Here is a 25762-nt window from a genome sequence, read left to right on the forward strand (position 1 = left end):
CATCACGTGGATTCCAACTCAAGCCGCAGAAAATGTCGAGCCAAAATGCAAAGTGTTAGACTTAGCACAGCGAAGCGTTGGGAGCGGCGGTGGCGTTGGGGCGGCGAATTCTGATTCGAGCGTCGACGCGGGAAGTTCGAACTCGAAGCTCGAATTCGGCGGAGATGCGCAGGCGAGGCAGCGAGGCAGCCAAGCGGCGAAACGGCGAGAGCACGGGGAGCCCACCAAGTGTTGCGCACAGACGCTCTCCAGCGGAACCACGCCGGTGCATCCCCCATCCCCACGCACCTGCACTCCCATCCTTCTGAACTCGCCTCCATCTCTATCCGCACACACCACCAACCATGTCTGTGGTCACCGTTCAAACCAAGCCCTTCGAGGGCCAGAAGCCCGGTACCTCGGGTCTTCGCAAGCGGTAAGCACACCAACCTCTCTAGATTGCCACACCCGCTCGCCACTGACACTCTTCCTTCCCTGCAACAGCGTCAAGGTCTTCTCGCAGCAGCACTACACCGAGAACTTTGTCCAGGCGATCCTCTCCGCCATCCCCACCGGTGCCGCCAACTCCACGCTCGTCGTCGGCGGCGACGGCCGCTACTTCTCCAAGCCCGCCATCCAGGCCATCATCCGCCTCGCCGCGGGCAACGGCGTGTCGAAGCTCATCATCGGCCAGGAGGGCATCCTGTCCACCCCGGCCGCCTCGCACGTCATCCGCTCGTACAAGGCCACCGGCGGCATCCTGCTCACCGCCTCGCACAACCCCGGCGGCCCGGACAACGACTTTGGCATCAAGTACAACATGGACAACGGCGGACCCGCCCCCGAGGGCGTCACCAACAAGATCTTCGACATCACCAAGACCATCGCAGAGTACAAGATCGTCGAGGGCCCCGAGGTCGACCTCTCGCAGATCGGCAGTACCAAGTTCGGCAGCCTCGACATCGAGATCATCGACAGCGTCAAGGACTACATTGCGTACCTCGGCGAGATCTTTGACTTTGCGCTCATCAAGAACTTCCTCCAGAGCTCGGGCTTCACGGTGCGCTTCGATGCGCTGCATGGCGTCACGGGTCCGTACGGCCGTGCGCTCTTCGTCGAGCAGTTTGGGCTCGACGAGAGCTCGATCCAGAACTGCGTGCCATCGGAGGACTTTGGCGGCGGACACCCGGACCCGAACCTGACCTATGCCAAGTCGCTCGTCGACGCGGTCGAGAAGGAGAACATCTCGTTCGGTGCCGCTTCGGACGGCGATGGCGACCGCAACATGATCATCGGCAAGGGCGCCTTTGTGAACCCTTCGGACTCGGTAGCCATCATTGCCGAGTGGGCGCAGCGCGCGATCCCCTACTTCAAGTCGGGCATCAAGGGTCTTGCACGCTCGATGCCCACGAGCGGCGCCATCGACCGCGTCGCGGCCAAGAACGGCTACGAGTGCTTCGAGGTGCCTACGGGCTGGAAGTTCTTTGGCAACCTCATGGATGCTGGTCGACTCAGCATCTGTGGCGAGGAGAGTTTCGGTACGGGTTCGGACCACATCCGCGAAAAGGACGGACTGTGGGCCGTGGTTGCATGGCTCTCCATCCTTGCCGCCGCGAACCAGGAGAAGCCCGGTACGTCGGTGCAGGATGTGCTGCTGCAGTTTTACACCCAGTATGGACGCAACTTTTTCAGCCGCTACGACTACGAAGAGGTGGACTCGGACGGTGCCAACCAGCTCATGGCACACCTGCGCGCGCAGTTCGAAGACCCCTCGTTTGTCGGCAAGAAGCTCGGCGAGTTCGAGGTGGCCGAGGCGGATGACTTTAGCTACACCGACCCCATCGACGGCTCGGTCAGCAAGAACCAGGGTCTTTATGTCAAGTTCGTTGATGGAAGCAGGATCATCTTCCGCCTGAGTGGAACCGGATCGGCGGGTGCGACGATTAGGCTGTATGTCGAAAAGTACTCCAACGACCCGAACGAGTTCGAGGCAGATGCCCAACAGGGTCTCAAGCCGCTCATTCAACAGGCTCTGCTGATTTCCAAGCTCCAGCAGTTTACCGGTCGCGACAAGCCCACCGTCATCACCTAATCTCCTCTCCCCCCTTTCCCTTGCCTTGAAATCGTTCAGCCGTTACAAACTTTCGAATGCCATGTGGGTGCTTTTTACAGATGCGATGCGATTCATGCTTGCGGGCAGGGGGGGTGTTTAGGTTCCGAATCCCGCCCAAGCCAGACTGAACACATCGAACTTGGCCAATCTGCCGTCGTTGCTTTGCTGTTCCTTATCCGACTTGGGAGCTGTGTCGAACTTGCCACTTCTGAGTGCATCGACGGGATCGTTGGGGTCGAAATCCGCTTCAAAGGTGGTGCAGCAAAGGAGGTGGGTCTTTTTGACTGCTGTTCCCAAACGACCGTTGGCGACGAGGGTCGTCATGGGGACACTCTCGCTTGGCAGAACCAACTGGGCCGTATAGTGCGAATGGTACCGAAGCGGATCGCCCGGGTAGACTGCAAAGGCACCACCGAAACGCAGGCCGTTCATACACCACAACCCACGATCGCCCACCAGATGCTCGAACAACGCCACGCTTGCCACCTGCCTCTCGGTCGCTGGAAACGGCCATAGTGGGTGTAGGGAGGAGAGTGTTGTGTAGGTGACTGGATGATACCAGCCGAGATCGGACGAGGTGGTGGGGATCGTGTAGTGCCAAGGCAAACCGTCTAGCTCGCCCTCCACAGGGTCGGTAGCGAGGGGAGTGCGTGAGTGCTTGGCGCGCAGGGTTTGTCGTTCGTACCACGCTGCAAGTTGCTGTCCCCGTCGATCCTCTTCTGTGCGCGCATCGACTTCGCCCCGCTCCAAAGCTGTACTGGGCCGATACGACGCCGATTCGTCCACTACCACCGCAAGCCCCCGTCGGAGGAGGTACACCACCTCTTCAGGAAGCAGCTGCACTGGCAAACCCAAAAAGATGTTCTGCTGCGGAAACTGAGCCAGCGTGCCCGTGAAGCTTCCCGTCAACCCGTAGCTGCGCAGCAGCCGCAGAGAGTCAACCGTCCAGATGAGAGCGACTCCCAACGACCCAGCGTCCGAGTCGCCCGCGATCGAGGGCGGTAGAGAGGAGGCAGGGTGAAGGTGGATCTGCACTTTGTCGGCGAAGCGTACAGAGAGGTCGCGGATGCTAGATGCAGCATTGGCTGATGCTGCCCCAACACCGTCCGAAGACGAAGATGCCGCCATGATTGCAACCCGCAATGTGGGCTAAAGTCGAGATGGTGGCCTTGCGCAAACCTGTCAGCCCGCCAAAAAAAGTGGAGAACCCTGCGGTCAAAAATTCCATCTTCCGATTCCCGCTTTCCCCCCTCCTCGCCATCGCCGCTACACACTTTCATCACAGACACATTCTGTCTCCTCTGCAAAAGACCATGCAACGACGTATGTCTGGCCATTACAGCTGGGCGATGCCAACACTACCGAATAATAAACAATCCCCCGATCCTCACTGCAAGCCTAGTCGCGCAGGCTCTCGCCGGCGCCGAGCGCGTTGGGCGCATTGTAGGAAAACCCGACAAACTGCTCCTGCACGGTGGCGCTGAGCATGTGGCTGTCGTCGACCACGCTGTCCATGGGCGGCTCGTTGGTGAACTCGGGGTCAAAGTTGCTCGTGTCGATGGCGGAGGCCACGCTCGGCTTGAACGGCGGCGGGATCTTCTTGGCGAGCAGCAGCTTCCAGTCGACGTGCTTGGCGAAGAACGGGTGGGCCTTGATGTCGGCCGCCCCGTGCGGGCCGCTGCCGAGACGCTGTGCGGGATCGCGGTTGAGCAGCAGCGTGAGCAGGTGGCGTGCATCGGGCGAAACCTCGTCGCCGAATCGCAGCGGGTCCTGCAGGATCTTGCGGTACATCTCGTTGACGTCCTCCGAGTAGAACGGCGGCAGACCGGTGAGCATCTCGTAGAGCAGCACGCCGAGCGTCCACCAGTCGACCGCCTTGGTGTAGCCCTGCCCCAGCAGCAGCTCGGGCGACAGATACTCGGGCGTGCCGCAGAAGGTGTTGGTGGTCTGCTGGTCGCCCATGTTGAGCTTGCACAGCCCGAAATCGCACAGCGCAATGTGGCCGGTGTAGTCGAGCAGGATGTTTTCGGGCTTGAGGTCGCGATACACCACGTTGAAGCCGTGCAGATGCTCGAGCGCGCACAGCAGCTCGGCGGCGTAGAAGCGCGAGCGCTCCTCGTTGAAGCGCCCCTCGCGCTGCAGGTGGTGGAAGAGCTCGCCGCCGTTGATAAACGCCAGCACGAGGTACAGCTTGTCCGGACTCTGGAACGAGAATTTGAGCGGCACGATGAACGGATTGTTGACCTGCGCCAGGACGGTGCGCTCGGCCAGCGTGTGCGTCACCTCGGAGCGCGACACAATGTGCGCCTTGCGGATGGTCTTGAGCGCGTAGATGCGCGACGTGTCGCGCTTGCGCACCTGCATCACCTTGCCAAAGCTGCCCTTGCCAATCACCTTGAGCAGCTCAAACGCGTCCATGTTGAGCGAGCTGCGCGAGTCGCTGCGGTACGACACCTGCACGTGGATCTGACCGTTGCCGCCGGCGAGCGGGTACCACGCGTCCGACGTTCTCTGCAAGGCACGAATCAAAAAAAAAGGGTCAGTCAAAGGCAAAGCGAGTGTTGGATGTAGGTGGAAGGCACGCACCTGGTTCTCAAAGTCGGGCACAAACTTGACGCCGCCGAGGTAGATGTCGCTGACGCCCATGACGTCGTCGCCCTGGCCGTCGCGGCTCGCCTCTGGCTGGTGGGTGCTGTGGCCGTCGCCGGAGCGCAAGTAGGTCTGGAGGCTGATCTCCGAGATGCGCGAGACGTCAAAGTGGGCGCGGAACATCCAGGTGGGGCCCTGGATGTCGCCGCCGATGGCGTCGATGAGGATCTCGTTCTTGTCGAACTCGAGCACGAGGTAGGGGAGCCACCAGCACTGTTTGCGCTGCATGCTCTGCCTGTTTTCGCGATTTGGCGCGCCGAACGACTGGGCGAGGGAGGAGGCGTTGGGGTTGTGCATGGCGAGCGCTCTCGCTACGGCGGGCGGCGTGGGCATGCCGGCGGGGAGCGAGAGGCCGCGCGCATCGATGACGCGGATGGTGAGCAGACCGGAGCGCGGGATGGGTGCGCCATCGGACGAGGCGGTGGGGTTGGAGGAGGACGATGCGCTCGGATCGGGGCCTGGATTGCCCGGCGTCGGGGTGGCGGAGCGATCGAGCGGCGTGCGCGCTCCGAGGTTGGCGCCGTCCTTGAATTCTGGTGGCGGCAAGAGAGCCAGAGAGGAAGGAGCCAGGTGAGTATGTGGGCAGGCGGGCAGGGGGGCAATGGCACTTACTCTTGCCTAGCTTCCAAGACATTTTGGCTTGACGAGTCGATGGAGCTGGGGATGTGGTGGTAGGGAGACAAGCGGCTGGATGGGATGCGGCTGCGCTTTGTTGCGAAAGGACGAGGAGCGAGGCGCAGGTGCAAGCGTGTGGACGCGGCCCAAGCGCAGCAGCGGTACAGTGGCAGGCGATGGAAGTGCAGACGATCCCGGCGGCGGCGGCGGAGGAGGATGATGCGATCGGATGAGCCGCGGCGAAGCAGTCAGCGTCGGTGGCAGCTGTAACGCAGAAGCACGGCGTGTAGAGTGGACGATGGCGTTGTGAAGTGTTGCCGAGCAACCAGAGGCAGAGATACGCGGCTAGCTTTGGTAGGGATGGAGGAGGAGGAGGCGGCGTATGCGTTGCCATTGACGCCCAACGCACCGCACCGCACGCACGACCCACCCAACTCACTCACGCACGCATCCCGCCAGCCTCGCCCGCCCTTTGAGGCTCGACCTTTTCCCCACGCAGGGCCGTTGGAATCTCGATGCGCGCGCCTTGCCTCGCCTTGCCTCGCCTTGCCTCGCCTGCTGGGCCAGCTTCGGAGTGTCGGGTCGAGGCGAAATTGGGTGAAATTGGGTCAAATTGGGCGAAATGGGCGACTGACATCCCTTTTTTAGAGCTGCTTTGGCAGGCCAACCGGAGGTGTTCCTGCGTTTCCAGATCGGGAAGAGGAGGGTGACGGTCGGGCTCGATCTTGCCGCCTCCAACACTCTCCGATGCAAAGCGGAGCGAGGGGAGCTCGAATTTTGCTTCTCCGGGAGGGCGTGGCTGCGAGTCACTCTCTCTCTGCTGAGCTGGGCTGTTGGCTCGCTCGGTTTCATGCGAGTGTCTGCACACTGCAGCTCTGCACCACCGGCAAGCGGGCCCACTATGAACACCCGAAGCCGCGTCTCGTTGCCGAGGCGCAACCTTGGGCCTGCGGCTCAGCCTCGTTGGCGTGTCATTACCACCACCACCTTCTCCTCCTCCTTGTTCATATCGTACAGCCATGGGTCGCGGGCGGCGTCCGAATCTGGCGCTCGAGCCCACACGCGCGCTCCAGACCCAGCGCGCCTTCCGACAGCGCAAGGCAGAGCATCTGGCCGGCCTCGAGGCCACGGTGAAACAGCTCACCGACGAAAACGCACGCCTCCGACAGCTCCTCCAGCGCGATGCTGCCTCGCCCGGCCACAGCAGATCACCCCATCTCACTGCCCACCCACCTCCCGCACACGTAGCTGCAAGTGGATCGCGGTCGTCTGCGTCGTCGACATCGGCGTCTACACCTACATCGCTGCCTACGGCTACGTGCGAGAGCTGTGCACCCATCCTGCACGCCAACCGTCAGCTGGCGGTAGCAGCCACCCACGTCGATGCACACATGGCACAGCTTCAACACGCCGTCAAGTCGCTCCGCTCGGTGCTTGTACACCACAACATTCCCGTGCCCGCACATCTGCTCGAGCCGCCCAACGATGAGGCGTATCGCCATTCCAAACGCATGCGCTACGAGCCAGGTGCACACGGGGACCATGCGTCGCCTGCAGCTTCGGGCGTGCATATGACAGCCAGCTACTTTGCGCCAGGCGAATCTTGGCACGATCCAGCCCAACGCAGAAGTGTCCCCGCATCGCAGGCATCGCAGGCATGGCACACGCCCAGTCCAGGATCGATACTCGCGGCACCCACACCGCCGTCAGCTGGGTACAGCCCTCGGCACGCTGGAGCGTTTAGTCCGCCAGCGACCGAGGCGAGGAGGCGGGCACCGTCGCGACAGAGCTCGACGGCAAGATTACCGCCAGCGTCGCCGCGGTATACGCAGCTGCCGCCACTCGCGCCGTTTGTGGAGCGCGAAGAGAGGGCGAGGACCGAGGCGTTGCATGCCGGCGCGCGCAGTCACTCTTCCGGCTCGAGTCCGGCCTATGTCAATTCACCGTTCAGGGGCGCGGCACCATTGCACTCGCCACGCGTCCGATCCGTCCCCTCCCCACGCCCATCAGAACCCCACCTCTCGGAACCGCCCAAGCCCGCGTCAACATCCGAGCCAAATCCGTGCGGCAGTGCAGGCAAGCCCGGCTGCTGTTCCAAACTCGACGCGCCGCCCGCCCGACCCGAACCGAAGGATTGGGTACCCGCTCCACTCGGCATCTCGTTCGACATGCGCACCTCGCCCACCAACGACGCCAAGCCCTCCAACGATCAGGAATGCTGTTTCGGACTGGTGAACTGCGACGACCAGGGTCGCATCATCATTTGAAAGCCTTTTGTTTGTATTTGTACTCTTGCTTCACGACCATGTGATCTCCACCTGATCGGCGTCTTCGACGTCCATGTCCGCAATCGTCTGTGCGGCAGTGTAGGCGTACCCGTCAAACGTGGCGCGCATCTGGTCCACGCGCACCGTGAGCTGCGGATGGTGCGTCAAAAAGTGCGCCAGAATCGTCGCCAGCCGCGTCGTCGGCGTGACTGTCACCCCGAGCGAACCCAGCTTGCTTTGCAGTGTCAAGCTCAGCGTCTCTTGCTCCTCACCACCGCCGTTCGTGGCGGCGGGCGCGGAGGCGGGGGCTTCGTCGGAGGAGGAATCCTCCACCACCACGGGTTCAGATGCAGGCTTGGCGCGTACGCTGCGCTTGGTCGGACTCCTCGTCGAGAGTCGTGGTAATTCCTCGAAGCTCGCATCCGTGTCGTTGCCGTCGAGCACCACCGCTTGACTCGCTCGAGTTCGACCATTGGCGCGCGGTGGCGCGGCAGCTGGTGGTTGGCGTTGCCGCCGTCGTTCTTCGCGCTCCTGCTGCTCGCGTTTCGCCTGCTCGCGCAGATGTCGTTTGTCCTCGCCACGCATGAGCCGCGCCAGATCCGGTTCCCACCGAATCGGCTCCTCCGCATCCTCGACCATCGCCGCACCAGCCTCCGCCGCGCCCGGTGTTGCTGAATTGCGTGTCTGCCGCCCGCCCCTCGCAGGCTCAGCACGTGCGGTGCTGAACTTGGACCCGATGACCTTGGACACCAGCTCGCGCGCCATCGACAGCTTTTCCGGCGACGGAGGCGGCGGCGGCGTCAGGCTCACCCCGCGTGCTCGTGCTGTGCGTGGCGTATCCTTCGAGGGGCCAGGGTCGTCGCGCGAGGTGGATGGCGCAGAGGGGCTGTCAGTCGAGTTGGGAGCCGCTGACAAGGACGGTGTAGGCTCGAGCGAGGGTGGGCGGTAGACGGCCTGCGAGGCCCACGCCGGGAGCGTACGCGTGTGTTTCTTCTTGCGCCGCTTCACGCGTCGCTTGGCATCGCAGTCACCGTCCTCGCTGGCGTAGTCACTGCCGCTGCCCGACTCCACAATGTCTTCGTCGTCTCCGTCGTCTTCGTCGTCATCATCGTCGATTGCGATCGGCGCATCGTCTGTACCGTTGGCCTCGCTCGAGGGGCCCGCCACATTCGATCGCTCGCTCGGGGAAGTGCGCTCGGCTGACTTCAGTTCGGCTTTCGGTTTGGAGCGCGTCTTTTTGAGTGGCCGACGGTAGAAGAAGTCGAGGTCGTCGTCCATTGCTGTGTTTGGGCGACCGCACGCAGCAGCCTGGGGATCGTCGAGCAGTGCTGCCAGTCGAATGTGCAGGTCGCTACGCAAGGCGCGGGGTTACCGACGTAAAGAGAAGATATAGGTGGCGCTCCAAGGCTGGGTGCGGCGCGTGATCTCAAAGGCGAGGACTGAGCGTTGGGCGTTGGACGGTGGATGCGAATGGACAGAGACAAAGGTGCGGTTATTGGAAGCGCGCGACTGCCGAGAGTGGATTCAGGGTGCAGTCGCCAAAATGCTGCAGAACAACCGAGACTGCGTTTGCCCGACGCGCATATTGCCGTCCCGATTGCGCTCATCCCCACCTCCATCGGGAGATGCAAGCTTTGAGGCGCTTCCAAAAGTGACACGTTGAAGCCTTCGCACGGGGCTCACATTTGGCCGCTGGACCCCACTTTGCTCTCCACCTCTTTTGCCCCCTCTCCCTACATAGCTCCCCTCCACTACTTTTCGCCGACGCTTTGACGATGTTCGCCGAGGAGCTTGCGTCGCTTCGCCGCCAGGGCGTGCGGTCGGTCTTGTTCCAGGTGCTCAACTTTATCTCGGTGGTCTCGACGGCGCTGGCCATGTGGAAGGGTCTGTCGGTGCTGACGGACACCGAATCTCCCGTGGTCGTGGTGCTCTCCGGCTCGATGGAACCCGCTTTCTACCGTGGCGACCTGCTCTTCCTCTCGATGCCGAGCGGCCCGCTCAAAGTCGGCGACATTCCCGTATACAAGGTGCCGGGCGCGGACATTCCTATCGTGCACCGGATCATCGAGACGCACGATGCACCCGACGGCGACCAGCTCATCCTCACAAAGGGCGACAACAACGAGTCGGACGATATCGCGCTGTACAACGGCGCGCGCTGGATGCGCAGATCCAACATGGTCGGCAAAGTCAGAGGGTGAGTTGCCAAGAATCATACCTGGGCACACGACGCTAGAAACGTGCTGACATTCATCTGGGTCGCTGCGCAGGTACATGCCGTACGTCGGGTACGTGACTATCGCACTCAACGACTATCCGAAGCTCAAATACGCCCTGTTGGGGATCATGGCGCTCTCGCTCCTGTTTCAGAAAGAGTAGCATTGCAATACACGCGTCTCCAGCCCCGAGTCGCCATGTCGTCCTTGACCGAACAAGAGTGGCACGCAAGCACCAAGACGCGCGTAAAGGCCAGGGCCCGTCTCAAGGCATGAGAACAGCGAGACAGGGGGACGGACGTCGCAGGGAGGCCTTCTTGCTGCACCGCATGGACAATGTTAGGGACACCCATGGCCGAATGAGGTGCCTGAGCTGCTGCCGCGGTTTCACGAGACGAGGGGGGGCAGGGCATGAACCTTGCGGGAGCTGAGACGTTGCTAGTGTGAGTGGCATCCATGACGACAGGAGTGCCTTGCGCTTGGATGTATCGCGTGAATCACCACACCATCCTGACGGCGAAGTCCCTGCATGGACTCTGCGCCGGGGCAAGTCGGAAGCCTGACGCACTTGCCAGCCCAGTCTGCCGCCTATCATCGATGCTAGGTGCGCAACCGTTCTGCCTCGATGCAGCGTACCTGCCTAGCTTCGGACTTGTCCAAGGACCTTCTTATACGTGACTCGCCCGGGACACAAGCATCTCGTCGCAGTGCATAGCCCTGGCCGATGCTGCGAATCCGCCCAGCTCCCATTGAGCTTTGCGCTTAGCTTTAAGGGGGAACCCCGTGCATACAAGACGATAGCACTTGGCTTGCACCCTCGACCTACGAGCGGCGAGGGAGAGGGAGGGGTGAGACGAAGTGTCGACGCTTACGCGCGCCATAGCAGGTCATACAAACGGGGGAGGCTTGTGATCGCGGGGCAGCGCCGACGTCTGATCGAACCCACCCCCAGCAGCGCGGTCTGCAGTCACCAAGTACGAGCCGCGAGAGGTGGGAAGCCTGGAATGATGCTCGCATCTTGCGAGAAGGAGAGGACACTTTCGAGCAAAGGCGTCCAAGACTCATGAGCACGCCGAAGAAAGCGCCTAGCTCAAGAAATGGCCGTGATGATACTACTGAGGCTGGCGTCGGTGTGCGAATGACACCGCAAGCCTACTGCAAAGAGTGCAAGCTCCGATCTTGACCTGGTGGGAACCATGAGGACGCCGATGGAAGCGTGCGGATGGCCATGAGCAAGCCCAGGCTAGCGTTGGCTCTCGCCACCGCAAGTGTGGAAAGAGTGCATCAGGATCTGTTCACACATGCCCTGGCTGGATCCATAGACGCCTTGCATGCTCACGATCTGTCCAAACATGCGCTTGGATCCTGAGACGCTTCTGATCTTCAGCATCACGTGTATCCTCACGATACGACACGCATGCCTACCCTTTGCCCAACACACACACCGCACACACCGCCCCGCTTCAACCACACGACTGGCTTACTTTGGCTGAGGCTCATACGCATCTGAACCGCCTACACACGGGTTCCTCTATCGGGGGTTGAGTGGGTCAGCAATAAAAATCAAGCACGTCGCTGTGTATCCTCTGACTTTTGATATCGTTTTAGCCCTTGACCACTTCTAGCGCTTCACCATTCAACCTTCTCTTGTGGCCGAGGCCAGTGGGAGAACGCAGCGATGGCGAGGCGCGGCTTATCCAGCTCGAACTGCAAGCAGCTCACCGAAGGCCTTGAAGCCGATGCCTGAGAGACAGGGTGAGCGGGAGGGGGAGGGAGAGGGGCAGGGCCAAACATGTCGCCGTCTACCTGGTTCATCGCTTGTCCAAGTCGTTCTCCTCGGCGGCGGGAGAGGCGAGAGTGATGGTCTCGTCGCCGTGAGTGATGCTCGTAAAGTGTCGCTGTGGGTGAGCTAGTAGCAGCTGGGTCGGGGTCCTCACCATCACACACGTCCCTCCTCCTTGCTGCACAAGCACACGCCTCCGCTTCAAGCACCACAACAACACACACTTTGAACAACGCTCTCACCCATCTGATACAACAAACACACGGCTTGCTCCATCAAGGTTCCGAGTCGGTGAGCAATAAAACCCAAGCAAGTCGCTATGCATTCTCGCCATCACACGCTTCACTCATCCTTGCGCCCAAAAGCATACACGACCGCACCACCCACACAACGCACACGTCGAACAGCCCTCCTACCCACATCTGACACAACAACATCCAGAGCAAGATCCATCACACCCATCGCGCATCCTTGGCCTCGACACAGACAACCGCTTCAACCACAACACACACTTTTTGGTAGTCACACTTTTCACATCTCCGCAGAGGAACCGAACGAATGTATGATTTTGAAAAAACCTTTCTCCCCTCCTCTCTCTCGGGAGGGAAGTTATACACTGTGTGAATCGCGGAAAAAAAAAGGAGTGTGTGAGGGGCGTTGAGGGTATCCAGACCTCCCAAACTGCGCCGAAGTAGTTCCGTTACAAAACCAAACGAATCCATCAAAACCAAAGGACCGAAAAACGAAAAAAGCGAAGGTGTGGTGGTGGGGATGGGTTTCAAAGCAATACAGAATTGCTCATCATCTCTGGTCTGCCAATGGTCGAGCTGGCAACGCTGCCTCTCCTCCTACCGGAACGAGAGACGCTGTTGGATCTAGCTCCAAAAGCGTGGTTGGTAGTATGCTGTCGCGGGACACGGTAATCCTCCTGGTAGGTCGACAACATGCCCGCTGATTCGTTGCTGTTTTCGCTGTGCCCACCCGAGTGCTCCGAAGACGAATGGAAAGAGCGACGCGATGACTCGTAGTCGTACTGGATGCGTTGCGCTTCAGTCATCTGGCTAAAGTCCGAATAGTTGGATCGCTCCGTCATCCTGCTCGACCGGTTCATCGCCACGTATGCGCCTGCTGCCTCGGGATGGTAGGCGGATTCCTGGAACGGATCTGCTGCAACGTAGCCGCCAAATCCATCCGCATGCCCACTCGACACGTGCGCGGGACCGCCATCCGCCATCCATACCTGCTGCATCTCGCCACCCGTTCCGAGCGCACGGTGCTGGTCCAGCGCATCCGGTGCCCACGTCTCGCGCAGTCCACCGCTGAACGAACGAATCGTCTGCGCACGCGACACACCCGCATTTCCACCACCAACAGCTTCCTCCTTGGCCTGACGCTGCTTGCGCCACATCACACCACCCGCAACCAGCGACAGGCATGCTGCAAGACCGCAGCCGACACCGATGAGGCTATTGCGGAGCGTCGAGTCGTCCTTGGTCTTGCCGCTGCCCGAGGTGGAATTCTGCTTAGCACCAGCAGCCACCTGACCGGCAACGCTGAGGATGTTGAACGTAGGATCCACCTGGCTCGCAAGCTGCTGAGGCGCACCGGGAGCCGCCGAGGTGTAAAAGGGCGACGAGGTGTTGGCAATCATGGCCTGGAGATCCTCGACGCTCGAGCTGGGCACGTACGCCATGTAGAGCGTCTTGGCGGTGGACAGCGAGGCGGGCGACGCGCCGGTGCCGGTCTCGGGCGAGTAGCTGGCGAGCTTGACCGTCGAGACCTTGGACGAGTCGAGGCTGACCGACTGGCCGACGAGGTCGGGCATAAAGGCAAAGATCTGCGCGGTGAGGTCGGCCTGCGAGATGACCCAGGTCCACTTCATGTCCTGCTTGAAGAGCAGGCCGATCGATGTGGTGTCGGGCGGCTGGGTGTACGAGTCGGCGGATGGCACAATGGTCGTGGGCAGGTCCTGCAGCGCCGGGGTCGAGCCGGAGCTGCCATCGGATGCGCTGGTCGAGGTGTCGGTGGTGCCACTGCTCGAGCTGTCCGAGCCGGTCTGCGCTGGGGATGCGGCGCTGGAAGTGGTGCTGGGCGCCATCTTGAGGGACTGGGTGTTGGCGTACCAGTACGGGTTGGTGGTGGCGGTCGACGAGGCTGATGAGGATGCGGAATCATCCGAGGATGCCGACGACGACGAGGACTCTGCACTCGATGCGGAGCCAGAGTCGGATCCCGAGGCAGTGGCGGTACCGGTGGCGGTGGGAACCGAGGCCGAATCTTGTGTGGTGGAGCTGGGTCCGTCGGTGACGGTTGCGGTTGTGGTTGGGCTGTCGGACACGGTGGAGGAGCCAGAGCCATTGCCGTAGCTGGTGGAGGAGGCCGAGTCGGAAGTGTTGGTATCGGTGGGCGAGCCTCCATCGGCGCTGCCGGTAGGCCTGGGGGCATTGGATTGGGTGGTGCGGGTGGAGGAGGCGGTGTCAGAATCCGAGCCCAAGTCGGAGCCCGAGTCTGTACCTGTTGGCGATGGGGTGGGTGAAGCTGAAGCGGAGGCGGAGGAAGAAGGGACGAGGCCGCCGAGCAGACTGCCCACCAGGCCAGTCGACGAGGGAGCCGAGGAGGACGAGGAGGTGGCAGCCTGGGGAGTGAAGCTGTAAAAGTCGGGCTGGGTCTGTTTGGGCGCGCGGCTGGACGAGGTAGGGTCATCGCCGTCGGTGCCGCCGTCGTTGGCCGAGGAGGTTGCGGTGGGCGCGGGCTTGGTTGACGAGGCGGTGTCGGCGTCGTCTGAGCCCTGCTGGCCGGTTGAAGTCTGGCGAGGCGCGTCGGAGGTGGTGGAAGAATGGCCGAGCAAGCCGCCGAGGAGGCCGCCGAGGACGTTCTGAGACGAGGTGGGCGAAGCACTGGCCACAGATGCAGGAGACGACGAGGTGGGATCAGCGCCAGCGTCGGTGAATGGATCGTTGGAAGACGAAGCAGAGGATGTGGGGGAAGAGGCGGATCGGGACGAGGTTGAGGACGGCGCGTGGCTCGAGGCGGTGGAGTGGGTGGAGTGGGTGGAGTGGGTGGGGTCTGCCGTTGAGCTGGAGTGCGAGGTGGACGTGGAGTTGGCACTGGGCAGAGCAAAGCTGCGAAGCGAAGCGGTGCTTGTTGGGGCGTCCGAGTCCGAGTCGGTTGCAGTGCTGGAGCGTGTGCGAGGAGCGCGGCGAGTGGAAGTGGAAGTGGAAGTAGAGTTGGTGGAGTTGGATGCTGGGTAGGTGGAGTCGGCGTCGATGGGCTCGTTGCCGAGGATCTGGTCGATCTCTTCGGGGGTGAGGCCAAAGATGCCGTGTCGCTGTCTCTTGTCTAGCTGAGCGGCTTGTTGGTTGGAGGCGGCGACGGGTGGGAAGCGTTTGGACATGCGAGCTGCGCGGCCGGCATGGCGGCGAACGGCGGCTGGTGCATGTGCGCCTGCGTCTGCGTGTGCGTGATTGGCGAGTGCGAAGACGAGGCTAAGGCTGACAAGCATGAGCTTGAAAGCGGGTTGAAAGGCCACCATGTTGGCGAGGATGTATGTCGAAACGAAGCTGGTGTAGGAGGCAGGTGTCGAGGAACCAAAAGAGTGTGTTGTGGGTCAGTGGTGGGTCAAGGGGAGGTCAAGATGAGGGTGACGATGAAGGCATTGGATGGGGAAAGGAGGGGAAGGGGGAAGAGGAGCAAAGATGATGGAGGCGTGAGGGAAGGAGGCGCGAATGGGCAAGTCGATGTGCTGCTTGCGTGTGCGATGAGCAGAGCCTGTGAGGGAAGATGGGAGGAAGGCAGGGTGGTGCGAAGGGGAAGTAGGGAAGGAGAGAGAGAAAGAGAGAGATGGGGATGGATCGAGCGAGGGGCACGCGCGTGCGGTGGATGACGAGCGACTCACCTTAAGAGCTAGAGGCTAGACGCGAGGATCGGGGAGCGTGGGCAAATGAAGCTGCGCGGACCGCGGTCGGGGCGGGTTTTGGGCGATGTGCAAAGGCAAGAAGACAAAGCAGGAGAAGATGCTGGGTTGTTGTTGAAGGCGGCCAAAGCGGTGGGAGACGAGGTCCAAGCTGAGAAACCTAGAAGTGGCGGGGCTCTAAACACGTCGAAGCTGAGGGGGCGAGCCAAGCGTTTTGCGATGGTGATGGAGAGGGTGGGAGCGCGGGAGGGACGAGATGAAGGTGGTCGGAGAGATGCTGGCGGATGTTGGGTTGACAGGAGATGCGGTCGGGATGGAAATGGGATGCATGCAAGCCACAGAGCCGGCCTGTGGATGGGAAGTGAAATGAGCGCGATGAAACGAGTGTGGCGCAGATGGCAAGCGAGTCGGCGGGTAGAGTAAGATGTCGGGAGTGGAGAGGATGCGACGAGGAAGAGAAGCTAGCAGTGGCAATAGGGAGAGGGCCGATTGGTGTAGAGCAGTGCGATTCGACGAGCCAGCGACGAAGTGTTTGTCGGCAGAAGAAGGACGAGGAGGGATGATGAACGACGTGCAGAGGCGTGTGGCGGGGAAGGGAAGCGGGTTGGTGTGCGATGAGGACGAGCCAGGTACGACATGCTCTCGTCGACTCGACCTTGAACATTCAACCTCCTACCCCTCGGCCACTCGGAGCTCAGTTGCGGCAGGCAGGCAGTACTGTAGTGCTGCGACGGGCTGCGATGCACACACGCTCAATCCATGCCCGAGCCCGAGCCTAACGCGCCTTCCCTCGGCCACCGCCCTGCTCGAAAAACAGAAAGAAAAGAAAAAGAAAAGAAAAAAAGGATACGCGCCCTGACCCACGCCCAGCCGCCGCTCAAAGCAGCCCAAAAGCAGCTCGGCGTGAAACTCGACAACGGAGATGCGACGCTCGCCACCAACCAGTGCAAGACGAGGGAAGCACAAGCAGCTGTCCCAGGTCGGCGTAGCGCCAGCACCAACTCCGCTCGCCCTGCTGTACTCTGGCAGCAGCATTGCAGCGCCGACGTAACATCCCTTCCAAAACCAGTGCAGGACCGAGGACGCGCTGCCAAGCGAGAGCAACACTGAGTCAAAATCGGCTGAAAATCAGACGCACGGTTGCTCGGCCCCTGGTCTGGAAAATGCCCAAATTCCAGGCAACGCGGCACGATGCCAGCACGGTCCCCTCGAAATTGGCTTTCTTTTTGCCAGCACAGCACAACCACGCGCACCGACCAGGCTTTGCTGCTGCTGCTGCTGCTGCACGCCGGCGTTGGGGTATCGCAACGAAACCACCGCCGAAGCTCGCATCACTGCAGGCCGTGCGTATCCGTACAACGAGCGAGCGGAGCCCGAATTGTTAGTGGGCGTGTGTGTGCCACCTGATGGTCATGCACAACCATGCGATCCTGTAGCTGGGCTCAACTCGACACCATGCACCGCGGACAGAACATTCGGCTGCACATTCAGCCTATAGTCTCGCTCCAAATCCCAGCAGAGTAAGTTACAGCAGAGGCTATGCCGGTGATGATTCGCATCGGCAAGCCGCCTTCCGCATACGCTTGATAGGGGCACAGAGCTGCTGGGTCCAAGAAAGAAGGAACCGCTAACGCTTCGGCAGAGCGCATGGTGTCCGCCCAACCGAGGCACCATGCACCGCGCCGATCCGATCGCTTTCCCGCGCCGCCCCACCGCTGCAAAATAGACGTGTCTCAGCCTCTTCTCCCGCCTTTCCCGCCTCCCCTTCCCTTCACATGGCCTGGCTGACAAGATTGAACTCATGCTTCTAACCTCGCTCCTGTGCTTCGAAGTATGCCAGTCTACCATCGAATGATGACTAGCCAGTCGGTACGAGCGGGAGCAACGGCGTTCATGCGTGCAAGAGAGTTAGGCTTGGTTGCAGGATCGGGCAAATGGCACCGTCGTCTCACCAACGAGAGCAACGCCCCGAATTGGCTCAGTAACAAAGCGTCCCACGTCGAATCGGCGATGGTCCCAAATTATAAACATCTAACATTTATAAAGTGATTTTCCCGGGCAACATTCGCGGAAGTCGGGTCTGAGCGAGACGCAACTGCAGAGCGCACAGAAGCTCGACGAGCCAAAGCCAACTCGACCCTTCCTCTCCACCTATCTCTGTCCTCCCTCCCCCGCCCCCATCACATTGACTCAGCAGCAGCAGCAGCAGCAGCAGCAGCAGACTTGCCATCGCTCGGCCTTGCCTGTGCTGTGATCATCTGCATCGACACCCTGGCTCGTGCGGCAATGTCCCTCTGACTCGTCCACCAACCAAAACGCACGCCTGGCTCGGCTCCCGCTCCCCACAATCCTTTTGCCGACCATGTCGATAGACACTCCCGCAAAGCGTCAGCGCACCAGCGACGCCTCTACCCGTGCACACAAGCGCGTCGTCCGCAAGCCCCTCTCCACGCAACAACGCCAGTCGCTCCGCCATGCCCTCTATCTCGAAAACGGCATCGACGTCGCTGAGCAGCTCCAGCGCCTCACACACGGCCAATCCGACCTTGATCAGATCGACTGGTCAGCCCAAAATCTGATCGCAACCGCCTCGGGATCCTCTAGCTCGACTTCCCCTTCGGGAAGCGCACATGTGATCGTACGATATCCCGTGCCACAGTCGTCCAAGCACTCCCTCAGGCCCTCTCACCTCTACCCACACCAGCCCTACTTTTCCGCCACGCCCGTTGCTGCGCCATCCCAACCACGCGCTCCTAGTGTACGCTATGACGATCCACGCCACATCGCCTTCAGTCCTTGCGGCTTCTACCTCTGCGCCTACTTTCCCGCTCTGCCCGCCAACACGCCTTTATCATCGCTCAATCCAGCGCTACCAACGCTGCCTTCGGACGCCCAGATCGGCCATAACGCCGCCGAGCCCATGGCTGCTACGGCTTCGGCGACCAGCATTCCGATGATCAACCAGCTCAGTGGCGCAGTTCCTCCGCTAGACCCATCGGTAGCCGCTTCCACCAACCCATCTGTCGCACAGACAACAGCAGCCGCATCTCTCGGCTCGGCCTCGGAGCCTTCAGGTGTATTCTGCACATGGTCACGAGCCGAAACTGCCGCTTTGAACGACTGGAAGCTTGTCGATTCCATCCCTGTCGACAACGTCCAGCATCCAGCTCCTACCGCCGCCGCGGGCAAGGCGGACAATGTGCTCAAGGTCAACGACAAGGGCCAACAGATCGTCAAGGACGCCAGCCGCGCATCACCTGCATCTAGAGACGGCGTGCACCTCCACGCCGGCGTAGCCAAGGTGGTCTGGCTCAACCAGAGGCGTCGAGTCGTGCTGCCAACCGCATCGTCCGCTACAAGCCACTATGGAAGTGCACCGTTCGAGCGGCTCTCGTCCCGCGGTCCCACCTGCGTACCCGCCGCTGCAGCGCCCAACGACGAGGCTGGCCCGGACAAAGACCTTGCACTGGTTGTGTTCGGGCAGCGCGGGCAGGTGACGCTGCTGTGCAGACGCAACGCCAATACCAACGATTCCTCCATCGACACCGCCAAAGCACGCACCAAGTTCTTTACCACTGTGCTGCAGTCCGATCTGCACACGCCAAGGGTGCAGCCGTCGCCCATCACGCTCGATTCGTCCACAGGCACAGAGCGTCCGGACGGCGTGGGGTCAGCGTATGCGTCGCTGTTCGCGGGCGAGGCGGATGGAGCCGACGATGGCTTGGGGTACGCTCACGACGCGCGCATCTCGCACCTGGCGGTGGGAATGCCAGCCAACGAGCCGGTGCTGCTGGTTGCCTCGAAGCGCACCTCGGCACCAGCAGCGCTTGTGGACCTCGCCGAAATTACCGTCGACCTGCGTGCCGATGCGGTGACCATGACCACGCGTCCGCTCCAGCCCATCTCGCTCGCGCCAGTCGAACCGGCTTCGAGCGAGGGTTCGACAGCAGAGAAGGCGGGCGGATCGAGTGACGACGCACTCACCCTGCTCACGTGGGCCGAGGTGGATGCCAAAGAGCCCTCGGGCGCCGCAGCGGGCAAGACCGACTCGCTCCGGCTCGTGGCTTGCTGGTCGCACCTCGACGATGCGAGCGGCGACGACAAGGAGGATGGTATGGGTATGCACAGTAGCCTGGCGGTGTGGGATCTGTACAAGGCCGAGACGGAGCTGAGCGAGGCGTTTGCGACGCTCGAGTGTCGCAAGGCGGGTCAGGCTCCTGCATGGCTCGAATGGCAGCTGCGCTTTGCGAGCGCAAAAACGCTGCGTGGCCAACTCGTCACTTCGTTCGTCGCCCCGCATGCGCTGGTGGGCGCCAACACGGCCATCCTCACCTCACTCAGCGCGGCACAGGCCAAACCAGGCCTGCTTTCCGAGCAGCTGGCAATGGTTGATCTGCACACGCTCGAGCTCGCGCAACACGTGCCCGTTCCGCCACGCGCGCTGCTGCGATGCTCCCGCCCCGTGGTCTCGGCCAACGGCGCGCTCATCGCCGTCTTTGCGCACGCACACACCGGCGCAACCCCCGCGATCGTCATGTGGAAGCTCCCCTGGCACTCCCTCCGCCCCCACACGGATGATGCGACCAAGCCATCGGTGGATGAGGGGAGCGAGGAGAGGGCGAGATTGGTTCAGCTGTTGGCGCTGTCGTGCGTGCGCGCGAGTGACGCATCGGACATCAGCCGGGTGTACGGCGCAAGCGCAGGTGGCGACGACGCCAAGCTGCTAGTGGACGTGGCCGACGTGCTCAAGATCACCGACTCCAAACGGCAGGATGTGCTGGTCAAGATCGAGGGCGCTACAGCCAAGGGCCCGAGTCACACCAACTCGATCCCTTTTCATCAGGCGCTGCGGCTGCTCAAGATCCGCATGGCCATCGCTAGCCCCGCATCGCCCAGCGTGCGGTTGCAGAGGTTGGTGCTGGAGCTTGGGTTGTGTTATCAGGTTCTGCGCCTCGCGCGCGTATCCACACAGGTACCTACGACGCTCAAGGACGAGGGCAAGAAGAAGGGAAAGCCTGTGGGTGGCGAGATGCGACCACGCGTGTACTACCGCCTCGAAAGCGTGTGGCCGCTACTTGCGCAGCTGCAGTGGCTGCTTGGCCTGCTGGACGGCGTAAGTAAACTTTCGCTTGCCACGGCGGCGGTGGGCACGGAGAGCAAGGATGACACGCGGGAGGAGGTGTTTGAGGAGCAATTCGTGCGCATGATGGGCAAGCCTACGCCGCGCCGGTTGGTGCTGCACATCGTCGCGCACGTAGTCGACTTTGTGCAGTGGGTCGAGAGCACGGTGCGCGCCGAGAACCTGCCGCCGCCGACGGGGGCGAGTGTAGGCGACGAGATCGGGTTCCTTGCCAATGCTGCCACGCGCGGCGTGCTGGCGGTGAGCGAGCAGATGGCTCTGGCGCGCGAGGCACTGGCCCACATCACGCGCAGCGCATCCATCGATCTCGCCGACTTTGCCCATCTGCTTGCCAGCATCGAGGCGGAGTCTGGTGCGGCGCCCACAGCGCGAGCGAGGGAGACGGATCGATTCTGGTGGGCCACGTTGGGCGGAGGCAGCTTGGAAGAGCAAGGCGAGGTGAAAGCGGACGAAGGGGTGCCGGCCAAGTTGCTGGGTTTGATTGGGGATGCACAGTCTGGAGCGCTCGTGGATGTTTTGCCGCTCTTTGTCGTGCCGACGGATCTCACCGACGAACGCAGTGTACTCTACGATGCGAGTGCGGACGCCGCGCACGCTGCATCTCCGCTCGTACAAGCCCTCAGTGCCATGGCAGCCAAACGCGACACTCAACGCGACATTATGCGCAAAACCACCTTACGCACCGCCGTGACCCAGTCGACCATCATCAACGACTCTGCCGCGATTATTCGGAGCAGCGCCCCGCGCACCTCGAGCGACGGTGAGGTTCGCTTGGATCTCATGCGTGCCAAACGCTGCGTTCGATGCGGGGCGCTATCTCAAGACGCCGTCCACGCCACCTACACCATCCCCCCAGCGCAACCGCTGCCAAACGGGATGGTGCTCGATGCAACACTGCCCGCGAACGTGCAGATGCAGATGCAGATGCAAATGCACATGCACATGGTCCAAGCCGGTCTCCCCGCCCCACCGACCATTGCACCACTTCCACCTCCCGCGCTGGTGGGGATTGAGGCACTCGACACACGCGCGCGCAACTGTCTCTGCGGTGGCACGTGGTGGGTTCTGTAATGCATTTTCTAGTATGGAAGAGCTCCCGAGGGATGTGTGGGGTCAAAGTCGCCGAAACACGGCGGGAAGGCGTCTACGCTGCGGCCGTTGATGCGCCGCAAGCGAGGGCAGGATTCGACGAAGCCGCCGAAACTGGGCGCGGTGTTTTGCTGCGGCATGGGATCGATCTCGAGCGTGAGCAGGTGTGGGAGTTGGGCGGTGAGCGTGCGCCAGAGCGTGTCAAAGTGGCCGAAAGCTCCACTGATGTCGAGCACTAGTCGGAGGTGCGTTAGTGTCGCACCGGCGGAAAGGATGGCGAGGGAGAGTGGTGGCTCCGGTGTGACGGCGTAGAGGTCTAGACAGGTGAGGCCGGTGAAGCAGCCTGCGGAGATGAGCGATGCTTGGTGGAGGAGCGACGTTTTGGATGAGGAGAGACTCAGATGCCGCAACCGCCTCATCCCCATCTGCGCTGGAACAGGTTCAGACTCCCAGTCCTGAGTTGGGCACGGGTCGAGATACAGATGCTGAGCTACTCGACGCGGTCCTCGCTCCACCGGCCTTGCTTTAGGAACCTCGCAAACCTCATCCTGTAGAGTGGTACGCGCTCTTGCTCTCATCACCTCCACGGCCCCCCTTGGCAGCAACGTGCTATCGTACCCCGTCATCTTGAGCACCTCCAACCTCTTGAGGGCCGCCCACCCGCTATGGCCTTGGTAAAACATGCGCCCGTCCACCTCGAGACTGCGCAGCGACTTTGCGAGCAACGGCCAGAGCGCTGGACTGGGTGCGCATTCGGCCGACCACGCCAGATGCTCCACCTGCCCCGTACGCGGTAAATCCATCGCACGCAGGAGCGCCAGCAGGTACGTCTGGTCCAGCTCGGCGTACTTGTCCGGCACCGCCACCACGATGCTGCGAATGTGTCCCAGCGGATGCCTCAACCCCCCTTCTTCGCCGAGGGAGCGAAGCGACATCGTATCGTAACTGGCCAGTAAGGTGGAGAGACGTGGAAGGGATTGCGGCGTGCGGATGGTGAGTGTGTGCCAGATGAGCGGTACAAGTGTGTTGTGGAAGCTGCGCGATGCAGATGCAAGCGAATGCAGCGCCGATAGCCCCAGACCCGTCGTAGACGTGCAAGAGAGCGCATCTATATGCGCGCAGGGCAGCGAGCTTGTGGTTGGCGTGCGCGAGGGGGCGAGGTGCGTGCCGATCTGAAAGATGATTTCAGCCGGCAGGTTCGGGATCCTCCCATTGCCGGGCGTCGTCGACTGCCGTGTCGCGTCAGCAGGACCGCCGGTAGCCGGAGCTGTAGCAGTGCTGTGATTAAAGCCCTCCGTTGCAGCGAGCGTGATCTTGTGCGTGGATCGGGGTGCGGTCCCCGACGGCGTGCGGAGCGCATCCATGAGCCGTACGGCGTCAGCCACCGTGGGCTGTGCGGGCGGGCTGGCCATACTTTAAGCTCGGCCTCCGCTTCACATCGCGCCTACGCGCTTTGCCTATGCAGAGAAGACGTTGACGACACCAGACGCAGCTGCTGGGCGCACCGAGCCGGTTCGAGATGATGGATCGCAAAGCCAGCGTGCAGCTCGGACCGTGCGAGGTGTGGAGGCATTGCCGACCAAAACGCCGAGGTTTCCACTGTTAGGCCGGTCGCATCCCCTTATCTGAAGAAAAATTCGGCCCGTTGGTCGGGTCGGCTTTGACGGCGAGGCTTGGACAGCTGTCCAATCCGATAGCATCGATCTGGGCTGCGAAAATTCTCCGAGCCACAGAGCCGCTTCGGCTCGAGCCCTTCCCTGTCCGCTACCGCCATGTGCGACGTGCACCCTGGAGATGCGCCACTAAAGCCGTCCATCCTTTCCGGTCTCGTCCGTCCGGCAGCGGCGTGCCTGCGCAAATCGTAACGGCGTGCGCAGAGACCCGCACACATGGCAAAACCGACTCGGCTGGAAGATTTTCAGTCGGCCAATTTGCCGCTGCCCCTGGTCCTTTTCTCCGAACCCGCAAGCGTGCGGCGTGCGCAGGCCTGTCCGACCCCCTCTCCGATAGCGCAAAAGGGTCGGACTTGACGGTCGGCCCGAGCTTCTGCTTCTGCTCTGCGGTACAGGCGAAAGAATCTTTCGACGTCCAGCATCGTATCGTGTCGTGCACATGCGCACCGGCTCGAGCCGTCCTATCACAGCCAGCCCCTTCGTTGATGAGGTTGGTGACACGTTGAGCTTGTCCCGGTCCTACGTTAAGATGCGCTTGTGTCCTTGTTTGCTCTGTACCATCATCTAGCTCCAACCTACTTTCCCGCACCGAATTCGCCTTCCCGACACGGAGCCTTCGACATGGAATCCAGCCGGTCTTCAGATGAGCAGTGCTCGTCGTGCTCGACGTCTGCGCCTTCGCCGCCGCACTCGAGCTTCGCGTCGGAAGACTCGACGGCAGTCAACACGGCTGTTCCCACCCGACGCAACAGTCTCTCCCTTGCCGCACACCTCTCTTCGACAGTGCCGGGAACGGCGACACCGCAAAAGTCGCCTCGTTCGGTGCACGGCGGTGTCTCGCCCAAATGTCTCGCCCAACGTCTGTTGCAGCAACAACAACCGTCGTCCAACGCTAGCAAAGGCATGAGCGAACACATCGATACGTGCCCTAATACGCTCGTTGCCAACTCGCCACGCACCTCGCTGGACAAACTCGAGCGCGCGAAACTCGACGTGGACGAGATCGACAAGATCGAGCGCGACATCGAAAAGGTGGTGACCGAGCCGGGGCCGGCACCCGATGGTGGGCTGCAGGCATGGCTCGTGGTGGCAGGCACATTCGTGCTCATCATGACCAACTTTGGCCTGCTCACATCCTACGGCGTCTTCCAGTCGTACTATCTGTCGCACCAGCTGGCGCACCTGCCGTCGTCGACGGTGAGCTGGATCGGAAGCCTGCAGACATTCATGATCCTCGGTGGCTCGTTTGTATTCGGCAAGCTCTCGGACGACTACGGTAGTCGATGGGTCGTGGTCTGCGGCAGCGTGATCACCTTCATCTCGATGCTGTGCGTTTCGTTCTGCACCACACTTGTTCAGCTGATCATGGTCCAGGGTGTAGCGTTCGGGCTGGGAGGAAGCATGCTTTTCCTTCCCGGATGTGCGTTGGTCAACCAGTACTTTGATAGGAAGAAGGGGACCGCCATGTCGGTCATTATCGGTGCGGCTAGTTTTGGTGGCATCATTTGGCCGCTGATTCTGCAGGCGCTGTTCGACCATCCCAAGATCGGTTTCGCTTGGGGCGTCAGGATCGCCGCGCTGCTGCTGGCCATTTTGCTGACGATTAGCAATGTGCTCATGCGACCGAGGTTGCCGCCGAACAAGCCGGGGATGCGTCAGCCTTGGTCGCAGGCTTGGACACTCCTCACCACGGATGTGCGCACCTACACGCTGTTCGTCGTCGGCACGGGAGTGCTGTTCATCAACTTCTTCGTACCGTTCTTCACGATCGCATCGTACGCAAAGCGGGTCGGCTTCAGCCCGGCCATGGCGACACACATGGTGGCGATTATGAATGCAGCCAGCATGGTGGGTCGTCTGGTGTCCGGCCCGCTCGCAGACAGGTACGGCCGCTTCAACGTGCTCTCGCTCTTTGGCTTGAGCTCCGTCCTGGCGCTCATCCTCTTTTGGCCAATCCCCGGTCTCACACTCACAAAAGCAGGGGTGGTGACGCTGTCGATTACGTACGGTGTGGCGTCAGGCGGCAGCATCGCCACCGTGTCGTCGTGCGTCGCCCAGATCTCGCCCAAGCACGCAGGTGCCCGTCTCGGGCTCATGTGGACCATCGCTGCCCCCGGCACACTCGTCGGACCAGTCATCTCCACCACACTCGTCAACAAGATGGACGGCAAGTACACCGCGCTCGCCATCTGGGCGGCGGGCACCACCCTCGTTGGATCCATCATCATCACGCGCGTCCGATTCCACCTCGCCAAAGGCCAGTGGCGAGCCAAGGTCTAGAAGTCCAACTCCCCATCGCATCGCTCCGTAACGTCTTTACCCATT

General features: G+C 61.6%; 11 protein-coding genes across 11 annotated transcripts; 5 read left to right on the forward strand and 6 right to left on the reverse strand.

Moving 5' to 3' along the window:
- Positions 1–344: 344 nt before the first annotated feature.
- On the forward strand, positions 345–2071 carry PAN0_001c0373 (phosphoglucomutase; the record flags this gene model as incomplete). The annotated part of the gene is made up of 2 exons (XM_014803990.1): positions 345–415; positions 484–2071. 2 exons carry the CDS (start codon positions 345–347, stop codon positions 2069–2071), a joined length of 1659 nt encoding a protein of 552 aa, XP_014659476.1.
- Positions 2072–2188: 117 nt separating this feature from the next.
- PAN0_001d0374 (tRNA-intron endonuclease catalytic domain-like protein) lies at positions 2189–3220 on the reverse strand (the record flags this gene model as incomplete). Its single annotated transcript, XM_014803991.1, has 1 exon — positions 2189–3220. The coding sequence occupies one exon, from the start codon at positions 3218–3220 to the stop codon at positions 2189–2191; it is 1032 nt and encodes a 343-aa protein (XP_014659477.1).
- Positions 3221–3490: 270 nt separating this feature from the next.
- PAN0_001d0375 (proliferation-associated serine/threonine protein kinase) lies at positions 3491–5750 on the reverse strand (the record flags this gene model as incomplete). The annotated part of the gene is made up of 3 exons (XM_014803992.1): positions 3491–4603; positions 4679–5274; positions 5354–5750. 3 exons carry the CDS (start codon positions 5748–5750, stop codon positions 3491–3493), a joined length of 2106 nt encoding a protein of 701 aa, XP_014659478.1.
- Positions 5751–6375: 625 nt separating this feature from the next.
- PAN0_001c0376 (uncharacterized protein) lies at positions 6376–7623 on the forward strand (the record flags this gene model as incomplete). The annotated part of the gene is made up of 1 exon (XM_014803993.1): positions 6376–7623. The coding sequence occupies one exon, from the start codon at positions 6376–6378 to the stop codon at positions 7621–7623; it is 1248 nt and encodes a 415-aa protein (XP_014659479.1).
- Positions 7624–7653: 30 nt separating this feature from the next.
- On the reverse strand, positions 7654–8901 carry PAN0_001d0377 (uncharacterized protein; the record flags this gene model as incomplete). Its single annotated transcript, XM_014803994.1, has 1 exon — positions 7654–8901. One exon carries the CDS (start codon positions 8899–8901, stop codon positions 7654–7656), a length of 1248 nt encoding a protein of 415 aa, XP_014659480.1.
- Positions 8902–9398: 497 nt separating this feature from the next.
- PAN0_001c0378 (uncharacterized protein) lies at positions 9399–10002 on the forward strand (the record flags this gene model as incomplete). Its single annotated transcript, XM_014803995.1, has 2 exons — positions 9399–9820; positions 9894–10002. 2 exons carry the CDS (start codon positions 9399–9401, stop codon positions 10000–10002), a joined length of 531 nt encoding a protein of 176 aa, XP_014659481.1.
- Positions 10003–12400: 2398 nt separating this feature from the next.
- On the reverse strand, positions 12401–15154 carry PAN0_001d0379 (uncharacterized protein; the record flags this gene model as incomplete). The annotated part of the gene is made up of 1 exon (XM_014803996.1): positions 12401–15154. The coding sequence occupies one exon, from the start codon at positions 15152–15154 to the stop codon at positions 12401–12403; it is 2754 nt and encodes a 917-aa protein (XP_014659482.1).
- A 558-nt stretch (positions 15155–15712) lies between these two features.
- On the reverse strand, positions 15713–16867 carry PAN0_001d0380 (uncharacterized protein; the record flags this gene model as incomplete). The annotated part of the gene is made up of 3 exons (XM_014803997.1): positions 15713–16190; positions 16386–16656; positions 16777–16867. The coding sequence occupies 3 exons, from the start codon at positions 16865–16867 to the stop codon at positions 15713–15715; spliced, it is 840 nt and encodes a 279-aa protein (XP_014659483.1).
- Positions 16868–17897: 1030 nt separating this feature from the next.
- Positions 17898–21746, forward strand: PAN0_001c0381 (uncharacterized protein; the record flags this gene model as incomplete). Its single annotated transcript, XM_014803998.1, has 1 exon — positions 17898–21746. One exon carries the CDS (start codon positions 17898–17900, stop codon positions 21744–21746), a length of 3849 nt encoding a protein of 1282 aa, XP_014659484.1.
- An 8-nt stretch (positions 21747–21754) lies between these two features.
- On the reverse strand, positions 21755–23176 carry PAN0_001d0382 (uncharacterized protein; the record flags this gene model as incomplete). The annotated part of the gene is made up of 1 exon (XM_014803999.1): positions 21755–23176. The coding sequence occupies one exon, from the start codon at positions 23174–23176 to the stop codon at positions 21755–21757; it is 1422 nt and encodes a 473-aa protein (XP_014659485.1).
- Positions 23177–24058: 882 nt separating this feature from the next.
- PAN0_001c0383 (monocarboxylate transporter) lies at positions 24059–25717 on the forward strand (the record flags this gene model as incomplete). The annotated part of the gene is made up of 1 exon (XM_014804000.1): positions 24059–25717. The coding sequence occupies one exon, from the start codon at positions 24059–24061 to the stop codon at positions 25715–25717; it is 1659 nt and encodes a 552-aa protein (XP_014659486.1).
- Between the last annotated feature and the right edge of the window lie 45 nt (positions 25718–25762).

The sequence above is a fragment of the Moesziomyces antarcticus genome, assembly GCF_000747765.1.
Source record: "Moesziomyces antarcticus DNA, scaffold: scaffold_v10001, strain JCM 10317, whole genome shotgun sequence".
NCBI classification, from domain to species: domain Eukaryota; kingdom Fungi; phylum Basidiomycota; class Ustilaginomycetes; order Ustilaginales; family Ustilaginaceae; genus Moesziomyces; species Moesziomyces antarcticus.